This window comes from Ruditapes philippinarum, unplaced genomic scaffold (genome assembly GCF_026571515.1).
Source record: "Ruditapes philippinarum isolate M1 unplaced genomic scaffold, ASM2657151v2 ctg3000_1_1_1_1, whole genome shotgun sequence".
Lineage (NCBI taxonomy): Eukaryota > Metazoa > Mollusca > Bivalvia > Venerida > Veneridae > Ruditapes > Ruditapes philippinarum.
The window spans coordinates 34,391-51,280 of NW_026854231.1; the positions used below are offsets into that span (position 1 = coordinate 34,391).

The 16,890-nt window shown below is 31.8% G+C and overlaps 1 protein-coding gene across 1 annotated transcript; it reads right to left on the reverse strand.

Annotated features, from left to right (window-relative positions):
• Nucleotides 1–472: 472 nt before the first annotated feature.
• LOC132739487 (cytochrome P450 10-like) lies at nucleotides 473–14,206 on the reverse strand. Its single transcript, XM_060727202.1, has 12 exons — nucleotides 14,032–14,206; nucleotides 9,210–9,411; nucleotides 6,570–6,773; nucleotides 6,064–6,260; nucleotides 5,579–5,769; nucleotides 4,932–5,152; nucleotides 4,365–4,514; nucleotides 3,496–3,662; nucleotides 2,238–2,316; nucleotides 1,505–1,667; nucleotides 1,179–1,222; nucleotides 473–966 (listed from the first exon to the last, which is right to left on the reverse strand). The coding sequence occupies exons 2-12, from the start codon at nucleotides 9,336–9,338 to the stop codon at nucleotides 856–858; spliced, it is 1,656 nt and encodes a 551-aa protein (XP_060583185.1). The 5' UTR covers nucleotides 9,339–9,411; nucleotides 14,032–14,206; the 3' UTR covers nucleotides 473–855.
• Between the last annotated feature and the right edge of the window lie 2,684 nt (nucleotides 14,207–16,890).

Here is a 16,890-nt window from a genome sequence, read left to right on the forward strand (position 1 = left end):
AACAGAATATGAAAAAGTTGAATGGTTTCAACTTATAATAACAGAATATGAAAAAGTTGAATGGTTTGCTACTTGAAAAATATCATTTTTGGAGCTTAATGCGCCTTAAAGATGTCGAATTTCATTCTATCAAGTTTACACTTAGCTAAATCTCTTAAAAAAGAGCAAAATAGAATTACTTTGCGGCACTATGAAGTGTCCTGTGGAAGAGTTCCATGATATGGACTGGCCAGTGTAGAAACAATATCTTGAATTTGTACCTCGAAAAATGCAATGAATTGAGAAAAAAAATATTATTGTGAGAAAATATCACGTTCTAGAGAGATATGTTAACAGTATTCATCTTTAAAAATATTTCCTAGACCACTGTAAAGTAATAAAGCTAAAATCAATATTATCCTTTAACATCAGTTTCTCCAAAAACGCATGATTTTTTTTATTAAATGAAATATATTGAAGAAGGCAATCAATCAATAATGCCTGACATGTATCGATTACATGGTACATGCATATATAAAAAAATCATGACGTCTTGGTCAATGATGTAAAAAACTGATAAAATATTTGTAGGAACGTTGTTATTGTCCGTTGATGTTCTTCCAAAAATTTAACAGCATTTTCAGGAGTAAATTCTGTAAAAAATCTTTGTGTTTCTTGTAAAATAAAATATGAACCAAACGAATTAATGTGTTGTAAAGTTATATTTTTTGTTTTCCGATTATAATTCATTGTCCGTCTAATGTTACGTCACTTCCGTGCTGGCCGTGGTTGCACTGCGTACCGGAAATTAACACAGAGTAATTCGGATATCACATTCAGTTGAGTTTAGGTAATTAATTTAAGTGTTCTACCAAGCTAGGATCTGGGTATAAACTTGAGGACGAGTGGCCTGTCAGGGGTCATCACAGTGTTCAAAACGGGTTCGATTGGTTCGTGGTCGTATTCTATTTTGAAGTTCTGTACAATCTGTAATGTTGAAAAAAATAGAATTCAAACAGTGATTATAACAGCTTAATGTTAAATTACAAACCCAAAGACTAGAAAAGTTATTTTAAGCATAAATACGTAGATCAAAGAAGGCGATGCTATATGACTGCAAAAAATTCTTTAGCTAATTCATTTTTAGGGAAGTCTAATTTCTATAGAAGATCAGCAATTTCTAATCAAGGACAACATACCTTTGTTAGAATTATGTGTAGTTCTTGTTCGGCAAAACGTCTGCCTGAAAAGCGAAATAAAATCTTAGTACAAGATCATCAAGCAAAAGTAAAAATGATTAATGCTTAGATACATCCGCGTGCTTCAATTGAGCGTTTGTGCTAAACATAAACAGTAATTTAGAAACAGCTTCGAAAACTATCCAATTAACCAATTCTCTTAGACAATAAGTAGAAGTAGTATAGTAGTAGTGGTGGTGGTGGTGGTGATGATGATAATGATGATGATGATGATGATGATGATAATAAGTATACATTATTTCTGATGCGGTGTAACATAAAATTACCTATGCACATTCTTGCACCGTGACCCCAGATAAGATTTGATAGACTTTTAAGCTGTGCGTCCATCTTGTTTTCTCTCATCCATCTTTCTGGTTTGAATTGGTCATTTTCCGGAAATAAATTCTCATCCCGGAACATACCGAATAGATTGGCCTGTACGTGAGTCTGCAACAACAAAATATCATACTTATAAGCGGATCGCCAATAGCAGATTGTAGTGTGTATGGCATCTATAAGCTAATTTCTGGTATAACAGTAACTACAAACTATTTATTTTATCGAATACATTCCATGTACTGTATTCGATTCAGGATCAATTTGTGAGTTTTAAATCGCACATCGAAATGAGAAAATGAATTTTTAACATAATTAACAAGTTTAACTTGTGTGCAAATATTTAGATCATTCCGGCACCCCGTTTTTTCCAGAATAATAATTTTTCTTGTGCATTGAATGGCCTAAAATTGAAATATGTTGCGAAGTTTTTCACTCAAAGAACTACACTATCGATTTTCAATTCAATTATGGGTATATAATTATTTCTTCATAATCCTTTGCAGGGTTTTCCATTTTCTGTGTTTCGCTTGATCTATGTAAAAAAATCAAATTTTATGTTTTAGGCTTTTAGACTCCTTTAAGGCGATTTATTTGGGGGATGGGGTAGGGGCTTGGGTGTTTTTAGAACCCTGAATTTCCGTTGTTTCGCCATGTGCTAGGAGTTAAACAAACACTTACATTTGCTGGTATATGATGTCCTCCAATCTCCATATCTTCCTGTGTTATTCTACTGGTAGCCCACGTGATTGGGTAAGTTCTAAAATATAAAAGGTTATTTTTAGACATATAGCAACAGAGAAACCTAAATATATTTATGTTGCAAATTTCTTTTATGTATATATGCCAGTGTTTTAATGCAAAATCATTACAAATATAATATTCGCGGTGCCATTTTCATGGTTTCTGTTTATATCTAACATCCAACATTTTATTAGTTCGTCTGCTTGCATTTCATAACATGTATTTTCATTTTACTTTTTGGTAAAACAGACAATAAACGAATTAAAGAACCCACGAAAATTTCCTTTGTGACAAAACCTCGAAATTTCATGACCACGTGATCAGATGAATTTACAGTACTATATACATAATTTCTGACCATAACATTTAATAAATAAGTATAGCATAAAAACTAAGCTGTTGAATATTCCAATGTGAAGGATGAAATGTGAAAAACTGATGACGTCAATAGATAATGTAAGACGAGATATGGAAGTCATTTATTACATAATATATTGTGAAAGGTCTTAAATTTATTCATGGTTTATGTGTGAATGATACAAATCTCAAATATCAAACAGCTGGAAATATCGGTTAACAAGAGTGCCGTGATGGCCTTAGATTGCTCACCTAAAATCCATTGCGTGGGATGGGGGATACCACACGGGCAATAGTTATATAAATTTTGCAGAGATCCGCAATGCAATTAAATGGTACATGCCAAATATCTAATTTCTAGGTTATATGGTTCCAAACAAGGAGATATAAATGAGTGTTCGTATTCAAGACTGTGTAAACATGAGATTTCTGTATATAAAACAAACCCAGTTCAGACCTCAGTTTTATAATTTGAAGTAACTTAACACTTTCATTATAAAATGCTCCCACAAACCATCTAAGAGGATTCCTTTCATAAAATCTATTATTAGCTTCTGTTTCCCAGAAATGCAATGGATCGGTGCAATTCGAACAACTTATAGTTTCATCTAAAGAACTCATCAGCAATTGTTGTAATATTTGGCTCAGAAGCAACAGAGAAGGTGTCATTTGAAACAATTTTAAACCCAATCTCATTGAAATCATATCCTAACTGTCGTTCCATGTAGGGCGAATAGTATCGGAGTGAAAACTATGATCAGACACGGTACTTTTAAAAAAGAACACATGAGTACTGCAATTTCAGATAAGTTTTAAAACATGTCAAGATTTAGCATACCTAAACGTTTCTTTAATGAACGCTTTAACGTATGTGAGATTGGAAATATTTTCAGGATTTATTTCAGTGCTGTCTCCTACAGTATTCATTGTCTCTTGGTAAAGTTTTTCCTGAACTTCTGGGTGTTTTGCCAACGAGTATAAGCTCCACAACATTGCATTTGATGTCTGAAATAAAGTGATGTAAGGTATGATCTACCTAATGCATTACCTCCACTTTGAAGATTATTCAAATAGGCTAGAACTATTGTAAATGAGGGGCGTGGGTTCAAGCCCCAGAAGCGGCAATTTTTTTTTTCATTCTTTTTTTTTAATGAATTAATACATTTATATGAAAATATTTAAACATGTATTAAAGCAGAAAAATTTGCGTAACTTTAGTTGAAGATATTTTGCTAATAATAAAAAAAACAAGTCTTGTTTTTTTCCCCTCTCAATGATGACTTCAATACATTGCCTTCGACTCTGACACTAGCACAATTGACTGAAAAGTGATGATGTTTCACAGTCAGGCCTAGCAATAAAGCTGGCAGTTTTAATGTTATTAAATAAGCAAAGTTTAAGACCGCTCATTTCCTACTTGTGTTTTGTTTCGATTTGAGCCGCGTCATGACAAAACCAACATAATGGGTTTGCGACCAGCATGGATCCAGACCAGCCTGCGCATCCGCGCAGTCTGATCAGGATCCATGCTGTTCGCTATCAGTTTCTCTACTTGTAATAGGGTTTGTAAGCGAACAGCATGGATCCTGATCAGACTGCGCGGATGCGCAGGCTGGTCTGGATCCATGCTGGTCGCAAATGCACTATGTTGGTTTTGTCGTGACGCAGCTCATTTATTCTCTAGATTCGTGATATAGTGTTTCTTACGGTTTCAGTGGCGGCCGTTAGGAGGTCAACACATGTAGAAACAGCCTCGTCTTTTGTTAATGATTTCTGCGATAACATGTAGGTAAGAAACGGGACACTTTCTGACTCATCGCCCTCTAGCCCTTGTGTAGTTGATAAATCTTTTACTTTCTGAAAAGACACATTATTTTGTCTATATAATTATTATGTTTGATACCTTTTTAAAATACATCTTTCAAAAGTCTTTAACCGGTACATGTATGTAATGCTAATTATTAGTTCATTAAGTCTACAGTTTTGGGGTTTGGGTGTTTCCGAGATTTTGTTTTAAAAGATATAATCTTTTTTACTCTTGGTAAAAACATCAGTACCACATTGGTAATAACATAAATACCGGTTCTACAATATCTTTAATTGATTATTTCTTATATATGTCAATATTATATGATGATTATCTACTTCACAAAGTTTTAACCTCCAACTTTGTGAAGTAGATAATTATTATTCTATTATATGAAACGCAAGTTATTCCCATTTTAAAACAATGAAGCAGAATTTATACACGTCTCATAAAAACGTGTACGCTACCTTTTCAATGAAGTAATGGCCAAGTTCGAAAACTTTATCTGCGTGGAATTCGAACTTTTTCCACAGTTTCGTGCGGTATATTCTGTATAAAGGTACGTTGTACATAAGTGGTTGTAAATATTTGAAGAATTCTTGTAGATGATCGATGAATTCTTTTGCATGTTTTGGTGTGGGGTCTGAGAAACACCCGACACGTTCCTCAAACAAAAATGTACCAATTGCTGAAAATTAGAAAATTTGTTTCATTAATTTTAACGTAAATAATTCAGAAAAATGCCGAGAGGCTTTTATGACATCAAATGTAAACGCTATCAGGGAAAAATGCTGAAATTCATGTTTTTTCTAATAAAAATGTTATAGATGCATTAACTATTTTGAGAGCGAAATAAATGATAGCGTCACACCGAGGTTTGATTATGTACATGTATATTATCTGCTAAACGAAAAACGAAAAAGAAAATGCCCTGTTTTAGTTTCAAAGAATTCATCTCTTGTAAAATTATATGCCAAAATTATTTGACTCAACATAAGTGTTTGCATAATTTGTACAAGTAAATTGCAACATGTTAAAACGTAAAATTTAAAATATGAATTTCATTTGAATTACTTAAGGTTATATAATATAATATTTATCGATATAAACTTACATTCAAATGCCCATTTAAACAACTCCTTTTCTAAACCAACAATTTCATTGTTTTCTTGTCTCACAGATTTCAGATGGTCAACAAAGTCATTCCCTACATGGCTCATGGGAACACAGAAGTCCAGTGCTTCTTTCATTTTCAGCAATTTTGGGGCGGTGACGGTTCTTAACTTGTACCATTCTTCCCCTTGACTAAAACGTATAAAACAATAATATTACATACGATGTTCATGTTTCCATTTCGATATATAAAATCGAACGGGACATTGTTGCATTTAATTAACTGTAAGTTTAGTAAATGGTTAGCTTATAGGGCGCGAAGGTCAATTTGAATGACACATCTATAATTTTACGTTTCAAGTCATATAATCGGCGGTGTCATAGTGTTGTTAATTGAGGTAATGGAACATTAGGACATCAAATGACAGTTTCAATTCCTATATTCCTAAGGAAAATTTTCATTTGAGACAAAATGTTTACACTTACTCATTGACCAAACCAAGACCTAGCCCTTTTTGTTCTCTATAGTATGCAATAGGTTCCATCGGGCGGCGTTGTGGGTATTTTCCCTCAGAGCGAATCACTTTGCTGTATTCTTCTGGATCACTTATAACAACAGTGTTTATTGTTGCGATCTTTTCTTTGTAAATAGGACCGAAGTCTATAGCTCTTTTTTGATAAGCCTAAAAAATCATATTGAATGCGGACAGTATGTACAAAAGACTTTTTTCCTATTTCTACTTTAATAACATATAAAATTGTCATGGCAAAATACTTCGAGTAGAGTCTATAAAAAACTATTAATACTTTAATTTTGCACGTGCGAATTAATTTTGAAATATGATGATGATGATTATGACGATGACAACGACGATGATGACGACGATGATGGTGATGATGATCAGTCATTAAGTAAAGAAACAACCGTGATGAAGAGGCATCAATAAAATTTGCGTTCATTAATAATGTCTGAGCTGGAAGACAATACCAACCTCGTGCATTTTACTGAATTTTAGACCGTCTTTCTTCAAGTAATCGAATAACGTGCCTACGATTGGAAGCCCTTTGGGTCCAGGGATGCTTTCAAAGCTCTTAGATTCGGTTTTTTCCTTTGATACATGTATAGGCTCATCTATTTGGTTTCTCCAGGGAAGCATTGCCTCGTCTACTGTTTGAATTGTTTTATGGAAGGGACACTGTAATATAATAAAGTTCACTATTTCATATCAGATGAATGAAAACCATACAAGAACTTCAGTATTGTAATTAAATGAGGAAATTTAGTTTAAGTAAACAAAAAAAGTGTATTAATGTGACCATGATGCGCAGTATGCACAATAAACTTACAAAGATGCGCAATAAAATCACCAAGATGCGCAGTAAGATTATCAAGATGCGCACGCAATAAAAATAAATTACAAAGATGCGCAGTAAAAAAAATGCGCACTAAAGATGCGCAATAAAATCAATCTAGATACACAGTAAAATTACTAAGGGGGCAGGGGACATATTCGAATGATGGCCCCGGTCAAATTTTTTAATAACTCAGACATGGTGTTTTGAAGGTACTGATAACTTCTGATATTTCTCTGTCATTGTAATTCTCTCTTGTTTGTGTGTAGGAAATGAGATATATTTTTGGGTTTTTACCCGAAACTAAGCATTTTGGTAGCTTTGTATGTATTTCTGACTCTCCGAATGGAGGTGAAAAAGTTAAAAATCAAGCTTTGACAGTTGGCGCCAAACAAGTAAGAAATTTCAGATAAATTTTGTGAAAAATCTAAACGTATGACAGACACTTTATTTGTCATTTCTGAAAATGCCATAGCTTGCACTGCGTGTTACTGATATTTTTAAAGGAATCGGGCGGATTCTGGAGTATGCTGCACCTTCATGAAGATTGCCTATATTGGTACATTTTAGGTGTGATTTTGGCTGGGTGGGGGTAAATATAAATTGCTGTCAGTCATTTTTTGAAGGAGCAATGCATGCAAACTTATATTTTCTTCAATGTATGTCATATATCATTGAATAATGCTGTGCAACTGGTTATCTGCCTGTGAAACAGATTTTGAAATATTTGGAATTGTGTTTCTGGTCACACTGAAATACAAAATTTTTCATTTTTAGGTCCCCTGCCCCCTAAGATGCGCAGTAAAAATAACAAAGATGATAATTGCAAGCATTTGCGATAATGCAAAAGGCAATGTGATAAATAATTAAACTTGTGAAATAACGCATTCAAAATCGAATTTTGTTCATTTATTTATCTACTTAGGGTTATGTTCACAGACATATAATAAATGTGGGTCTGTTAAACAATTTATTATCAAGATTGTCATGTATACATTTTGTGAATGTTTCAGTTTTCTGACAGACTGTTTGGTATATCGACAACTTTGTGGCAAAAAGTCGTCATCACAAATGTTCAGAATTAACACAACCCACGCATATTGATCACACTTAGTACTCAACAACACTGTCTAATTTCAAGATCATTATATGGCAGCAAAATATATTAACTTTTAAAACATAGAAAAAGTAGAATATTTACTAAAGTTTTTTTTCAATTTTCCAAATTTTTACAAATCGGTAAAATAAAATTATAGTGCAATTAAAGCTATTGGTCCTTGTCACTTAGTGATCGTATTGAGTCCTAGGGTTAGATACATACGAACACAAAAAATATTATTTTAATTATAAAAAGTTTTAACATGTTATATGGCCATTTATCACATACTTGTGCCGATTTTGCGACTCCATAGCATTGCATGGCTGTGAATATATTTTGACGTGACGTCAATTGCGTTTTAATACAAACATAGTGTAAAGAAGCGATAAATGTACGCGTTACACTATCGGTGCGTCAATGAAAAGTGATTCTTTTGCACTTTAAACAGCCTTGATTTTGGGTATGTGATAAATAGAAAATTATTTCTATGTAGGTTTATGAATTGATTATTTGAAGTTGTTGAATAAATAGAGGATATTGAATGAGTGTAAGTTTAATACTGAATTTATTGAAAGAGTTGAAAAAAAAAAATATTATGCTAGCCTCCGGCGAACATAATATTCCTTCATTCAACGAGGTGAATAATTTTTGTATTAAACTTACACGAATGTAATATTTTATTTATCACATATCCAAAATAAAAACTGTTTAAATGAAAAAGTAACATTTTCCATTGACGCGCCAATACTGTAATACAAACATTTTACTTTATATGTTTGTAGAACGCAAATGACGTCACGTCAAAATATATGCACGGCCGTGCAATACCGTTTTTACGGAGCCGCAAGATGTGATGAAATAATATTTTGCTCGCATGATACACTTTAATTCAACTCTTTCAATAAATTCAATACATGTATTTGTGAGCGCCTCTGTGGTCGAGGGGTTAGAGTCGATGACTTCTAATCCATTGACCTCTCTGGTGTGGGTTCGATCCCCAGGAGATGCCTTGGTAGTTTGGCGCGAAGGAAATGGGTCTTGTACTGGTTCTTCCCAGGAACGATGGTTAGGAAACTACCCGCCCGTATGACTGAAATACTGTTGAAAAGGGCGTAAAATGAAACAAACCAACAAACAAACAAATTCAGTATTGAACTATCCTCTATATAGCATGACTTACTGTTGATGCGACAGTTCGGTCTAGAGCGATTGTGTTTGATGATTTCTGTGATGATGAAGTTGACACCACTCTGCTCACAACGTTTGGTTGCATTACTTTCAAAAGCATTCCGGTTCTTGTTGCTGCCATTTTCTTTATTTTTGTTTCGTTTTACCTTGTTTCTTTCGTTTAATAGACGTTTCTTAGTAAGTTATGTTTTTGCCTGAAAAAAGCAATTTCAACGTCAAAAAAAATCGAAACAATCTGGACCGGACTTAAGCTATAGATTGGATAAATGCTATGCTGCAATTCGCGGCTTAAAGGCACTCTTAAATAGTACCTTTAAAGTACTTTACTTATATTTGATAGTTTCACTATGATAAAGCTTCAGGAGTTGTTGTTGTTTTGTTGTTGTTTTTGTTGTTGTTGTTGTCGATGATGATGATGATGATGTTGTTGTTTGTTTTTTTTTGTTGTTTTTGTTGTGTGTGTTTTTTTTGTTTTTGTTTTTTTTCGAGTTTAACCTGAGTCACAGGCTGATGTGCAAAATGACCTTTGGATATCTTACTGCAACACCAACTACTGACCTATATACCCGGTCGCGTGTAACTTGGATACAGTTCTATATACCGTGACTTAAAAGAAAATCTGTCGTTCGCATTAGCGAACAAGCTAACATAAATGTAAAATTTTCGTCCGCTTAATGATATGTTATAAATAATTATTATATATATTCAATAAAGTTATTTTTGGAAACAAATGAAGCACTGAATTGATTTCATCTTTTAAAAAACATCAATATTATGCTAATCCTAATCTACTTATCATATATTTCTATTCATGGTTTAAATTAGACATCTTAAGTAGTCTTTACAAAGGCTTTATCGTGTAAAATTAAAACGGCTATATTTAAATCCTTATCAAGATATTACCCTATTAACATTTAAACACGGAGTGACGTCAAACTGAAAATATATAAAAACTATTAAAGAAAACCGGGGGGTATGACGTATCAGTTGCCAATTTTGACAATCTCATTCAAATATATTTTAAAAAAGATTTTTAAATAGTATTTTAAAGATTATGGGGCACCGTTTTGAATGCGGTAAACAAAAATTTAAATAAGTACAATAGGCGTTAGCATAAATATTTAAGTATCTCCCCCGCACAGTGTCAAATGATGTTTTAGAAATAAATGATAAATGAATACGTTGCAAAAATAGTTTGCGGGTCATGGAAACCGGGTTGGTCTATGTGACGTCAGTACAGCGTGCTGATTTTCACACGATTGTATGTACTGTATGTAATTACAAACAATTATACGGGTTTACATATTTATTCTTATTCTGTTTTTATCTGATTTGCTAAGGCTTTGATCAATTGTTGATTCGTTCTATAAAATTTTGTTTGACAGAAAATATCTGCCTTAAATTGCTGTAACTTGAGAAAAGTTATAACGTATGTTTTTTTTTTTTGTTTTTTGTTTTTTTTGTTATTATTATTTCATTTGATTTTATTCCATTAAATCTTTCATTTCATTTCATTTCATTTCCCTGCTTTATTTTTTTTTTAAACTCTTTTTATTTTCATGTCCTTTCTGTAAGCCTGTACGTTGCGATATATGCATGTTGCTTCTTTTGCATTTTGGCATTAAGTACAGTTATAGCAATTTAGTATTTTACAGATATACCGATTAAATGAGCATTTGTATGAAAGTCGAAATACTATTCTGTTTACATTACAAATTATTTATTATCAGCGCTATTTTCCTTCCTCATCTGTTCTAAATCAATTATTACAACATTATAAAAGACAGGTTTGCCATTTCTACAAAAAGGAAGATGTTTTAATCCCTTAAGCTCACTGCACCTTTAAATCTATGACCGCATTGCCATTGCCGACAGAACAGTTTGAACAGTTTATTGAAAAAAACTGGGCCTCTTAGAGGCATCAGTCACATATACTCGAAACATCTCAGACTCGAAGACTGACGGAGTGGGCCGAGAAGTTGCCAATGCATAATTAAATCGTTGTGATCTTACCGATAAAATATCGCTGGATATTCAAATTAATATATTGCATGTCAACATGGTTAACAATATTAAACATAATCCTGTAATCTGGGGTAACAATAAACAAAGATCACTAAGTTGTAAGAACAAAGTAATAAATATTTACAAACAACGTTAGAAACGGCTATTTAACCTTATTAAATATATCATAATTATATAATCTCTATGGATTGCAAGTAAGATATCACAATAAAACAAATAAAAACCTAAAATGGAATTTATGCATTTCATCAGTCGTGAAAAAAAAAGTTTATCTTTATCAGTAATCTATAAACATATCACGTGAAGCTATTACGTAATATATATGTATTACGAAATAGGGCTTTGTTATCGTTTTACAACCTTCTACTAGTATAATATGTTAATTGCAAAATATGACTAACTGTATATCACTGTAATACAAATGTTACTCTGCTCATCTGACATGACTAGTCATGGTTTAGTTATCCTTTAACATTTAAATTCCGGCCACCACACCGGAATGCAGGTGACAGGTTCGATTCCTGACCAACTACAAATTAAAGGGACTCCACTGAGGTTTTTTTGACATGACGGGACTGGAAATATTTTTTTTAAAATTATTACTCCATCTGATGTGGATTAGGTTAATACAAAATTATGGAAAAATTTCAATCTTATCGCTTGTTTTTCCCAAAATTTGTTTTAATTGTAAAAATTTGTAAAATTGAAAAGCTTTTAAAGCCTTTTAAAACTTAAATGGGACTGAGAAAACCAAACATTACTTTTTCAGGATTTCAAGGTATTTTTTCTAAAATTATTTTTATAAACCTTTTTTGGGGACAAAATGACAAGGGGGAAAATTAAAATTTTATGGTTTTAGGTTATTTAAACTTCTTTGGAGTTCCAAAATATTATTATTATTATTTTATTATTTCGGGGAATTGTTTCAATTTAAAAAATAATAAAAAATGTTTTAAAAAATCAATCAGATTTATATTTTTAAATTTAATGAGGGACTTGAAACTGTAGTAAATGTACGTTTCGTGTCAGGACAGTTTTACGAAGAGCGCTTGTATATACCAAGGGGGTCACTCACTCCCGTTTCTGCCTGTTATTTGTAAAAACAATAAAAATTAAAAAAACTATTTAATTTCTCTATAGATTTTTTTAAAAAAATGTAAAAAATTTGAATAAGGGTTAAACGTTAAAAATTTTATCATATAATTTTTTAAAGGGTCCACGCTTTTTTTACGTTCGGGGCTGGGAAAATTTTCCGGATTGGGTTTTCAATTTATGAAGGGTTAAAACAAAAAAAATTTTTGTGCAAATTTTTTAGTTCTGCCTCATTTGTTGTCCCGAACAATCAATTCAAAATACCCGAAAAATGAAAGCGTGGCAACGCTTTTTTACTCAAATCCGGCCTTTAGAATAGCACAGAAAATCACAAACATTTTTTTTTTTTTTATTCTTTTTTTCTTTGCAGAGTTTTTCCCTTTTAAGGGTTGTTTTTTTAACTTTTTGAAGGATTGGGCCCCAGGGGGGTCCCTTTTAAACAAGTGGAGTTCCTTTAAGACATTATTTAAGCTATCATTGCGGAAAAAAATGCCTTGCTTATTTTTGTATTGTCAGACTTTGAACTGAAGCTGATGGTGATAGAGCGAAAAATATCACTTTCTTAATTGAAAAAAAAGATATTTCTGATACTTTATTCTAAAACATTAAATCGAAGCGTATATATGTTTTCTTCTTGAATATATATAATTTATATGTTTTTTTATGAATCTGTTATCTTTTTCGTAGGAGAAACAAGGATCAAAGGAATTGATTTTCTTTTACATAAGTAAATGAAATACATTTAACTCATACAGAAGAGTGGCATAAAATCTAAATTTTACTTTCCAAACACCATAACTATTTGAACAGTCCGACCGAACATTCGTTGTTTCCTTCTTTTCTTAGTCAAAAGAGAGGTTAATTGTCAAAAAGTGAGGTTAAATTGTCAATAGATAGGTTGATTGTCCATAATGAGGTTAAAATTGTCAATAGTGAGGTTAAAATTGTCAATAGTGAGGTTAATTGTTTAAAAGTGCGTTGAATTGTCAAAAGTAAGGATAATTGTTAAAAGCGCGTTGAATTGTCAAAAGTAAAGATAATTGTTAAAAGTACGTTGAATTGTCAAAAGTAAGGTTAATTGTTTAAAAGTGCGTTGAATTGTCAAAAGTAAGGATAATTGTTTAAAGTGCGTTGAATTGTCAAAAGTAAGGTTAATTGTTGTTAAAAGTGCGTTGAATTGTCAAAAGTAAGGATAATTGTTAAAAGTGCGTTGAATTGTCAAAAGTAAGGTTATTTGTTAAAAGTGCGTTGAATTGTCAATAGTGAAGTCAATCGTAACAAGAGCGTTTAATTTTCAATAGTGAGATTTAATATCAATATAGTGGTGAATCGGTAAAAGTGAGGTTCATATCTATCATTTTTCTTCTTATGTTTGAAAAAATATGCCTTAATGAAATCCTACCATATGTTTCAAACAAATATATCGCCAGAGAATGCATGGATTATGCTATAAATAAAATATTAATACTAAATACTAATATTCTTTTTATTTTAGAGCGTTACTAGTTACCGATACGCACACGCTTTTGCAGAACAAACCATAATGTTTATCTCATTCACATAACAATAGACATACCAATATACCGTATTAGACGGTAACAACCGTATTAGACGGTAACAACCTATTGTGCATCAGATCATTAAATAATAAATAAAAATTAGATAATATAAAGAGAAAAAAAAACCATCTCTCTTACCTTAAAGTGAATCTTGGGGAATTCGTTTCTTATTTTTTAAAATTTAGTCCTTTTCTTTATTTCTGATAAAGTTACTTTTACTTTAAATTTATTTTCCTAAATTCTTTTTTTCCCCAAGTTCTTAGCGGGTCCAGCCCTGTTTTGTCTTCTGGCGGAATGCACGGTAAATTTTGTCTGCAAGCGAATTTATATCTGGGGAAGTTGATTTAAACAGCGCATGCGCGTTATCGGTCACATGAGGACTCGATTGTTGTACGCTGCGTTGTATATTATAGTATTAAAATATATTTTTGTAAGCTCGAGGTTATTTTATAGGTCACATTAAATGAAGGTTTTCGCAATACCCACATGACATCTACCCACATAAAACTTTCTTTTAACGTTCGTGAAGAAGTAAAAGGAATATATATATAGGTTAATAAATGTGTTAAATTATTGGTTATATTGAAATCGTTTTAAGTATAAATATTTGGTAAGGTTATTCTTTATTGTTCTTATCATTATTATTATTGTTGTTGTCGATAATACGCTGATGTGTTTCGTAAAATCTTCTATTTTTCACGGAAATAAACTCACTAATAAGTGATAAGGTTCACTAAGCAAAGCAAAAAAAAAAAAAAAAAAAAGAAACATCACCAGCTTATGCCATTTCAAGTCCATTATTAGGTTTGTATTTTATAAAATAAAGCATTATTGTGAGAATTCTTTGAGTATATGTAATCTAAATCTAAAACTTCTGCTAACCATCCCGTGCTTAAATTGAACTATTATAATAAAAAATCTTTAAAGATCCTGTATCACAATTTTTTTATGGTTTTATATCTCAAATTAAGATTTATCAATTTTGTAAGTTCCAAAAGGCATTATTTATAAATATATTACCGAATTTAAGTATCGGTAGCAACGTTATATTAAGCCATTCCAGCTTATATAATTTATATACATTTTAGATATTGAATTGATCAAGTTTATTTTTACTAAGCATTCGCAGTATTGCATATCATGTTTGCATATACCATGTATTTTTTTTACATGTTTGATGAAACGTGATGTATAGCCGTGCCTGTTTTATTTGAAGATATGACTAACAATTTACACCAAGGTCAATATCATTATATATAGGCTACATCGCGTTGGTCCCATATTGAGTTCATTGATGTAAAAAGAATGAAACGTTATTTTGCAATGACATATTTCTAAAAATATATATAGTAATTGCCATACGGGGTATCAGGTGTATTATACTGTCTGCGGATTGTAAAAAATATTTTTTATATTGTTACAGAATACTAAGGATAAAAGAAATTTTTTCAGTAAACCTTTTTTTGGGGAAACGAGTTGAAAATGGTGTGGGAATTTATCCCAAAACATAATAAAAAAATAGCAGCAGATTTTTTGTTCCCCTTACGTAAAATTTTTTTCCAATTTTGGGGAAAAATTTTAAAATTTAAATTTTAAAATCTTTGTTACAAATCTTTCTAAAGGCCATGAAAACAGGAAAATTTAAGTGTTTTAGAATTGTTTTATAAAATTTTCATCAGATATAGCTTTTTACACTTTATGAGTTTCAATGTTCTGGTAATCCAGGCAACGTAAATAAGAATTCAATTCAGCCACATTGCTAAATTCCTTCTTTTTTTTTCATCAAACACAAACAAATCTTATTTCGTCATAAAGCAATATGTTGCCTAAACTATCCAAAGTGAATCGAATTAACTTGGCCAAATTTAAGTCATTTTCAATTGTGATGCAATTTCTTTTTTGTGTTTTTTTTACATTCAGAACATCTTTTTACACATACATGTTTATGATATAAGTAAAAAAAATGCAGTTTGATGAAAAAAAAAGAAAAAGAAAAAAAAAAGTTTGAGGAAAAGAGCTGAAAAGTTGCGAGTAAGTTTAAAAACTGAAATGTAGGTTTTTTGATCTGGGATAAGAATGTCGCTTCGAATTTTTGTGTTGCTGTTGTGGTTTTCGCAATTACACTAAGATTTCTTTTTATTCAGTATCATATTTAAATCCTTGCCTATAAGTCCTCTACCGATTTCACCGAAGGCCCTGTCTGGTATTCCGTTTTGCCCGGGAAATCTGAAACCGGCCCTAATTAAAAAAAACAAAGGGGGAGGTGATGATAAATTGGTATGTTGAAGAAAAAACAAACAGTGGGTTATGTTTTCAGTTTATTTATTTTTATCTGAGAAAAGAAAATGCGTTTGGTATGGTTACGGAAATGAAAAAAAAAACATGAACACATGTAGTTTCGAACGGACGGACGGACACACGGACGGACGGAATACGAACATCATGAAGTCATATAAGTTAAAACAAGGCAATCAGATCCCTATTGGTATGGAACGGGAATAAAAAAACACAAGGAACACAAGTAGATCCTTACAGACGGACGGACAACGATTATCAGAAGGTCATATAGAGTTTAAACAAGGACTTCATTTTTTTAAAGTTCTCTACCCCATCCACCTTATCTTTTTACATGTACAATAACAGCAACCATGTCTCAAGGTTATTTTTTCTGAGTTCTGTCTCAAATCTCATGATTTTCATTGGCTAGTGTACATTCTTTGGTAATTTCTGACCAATCAAATGCCTGAGATTTTTTATGAGTGTGAGCTATGGGAAATTTTTATAGCCTTGGACAATTATAAAATAAATTACTCTACTGTAGTCATTCTTACTTTTATGTATTGTACTTTATATGATATTTTGAAATACCAAAAATGTGAACGAAATATTTGGGGTAATGTTAATATTTTGAAATATCCAAAATGTGAACGAAATATTTGGAGTAATGTTATCGGGTACATTTTACTTTAGATTTACTACCATTCATAGATTTAAAAC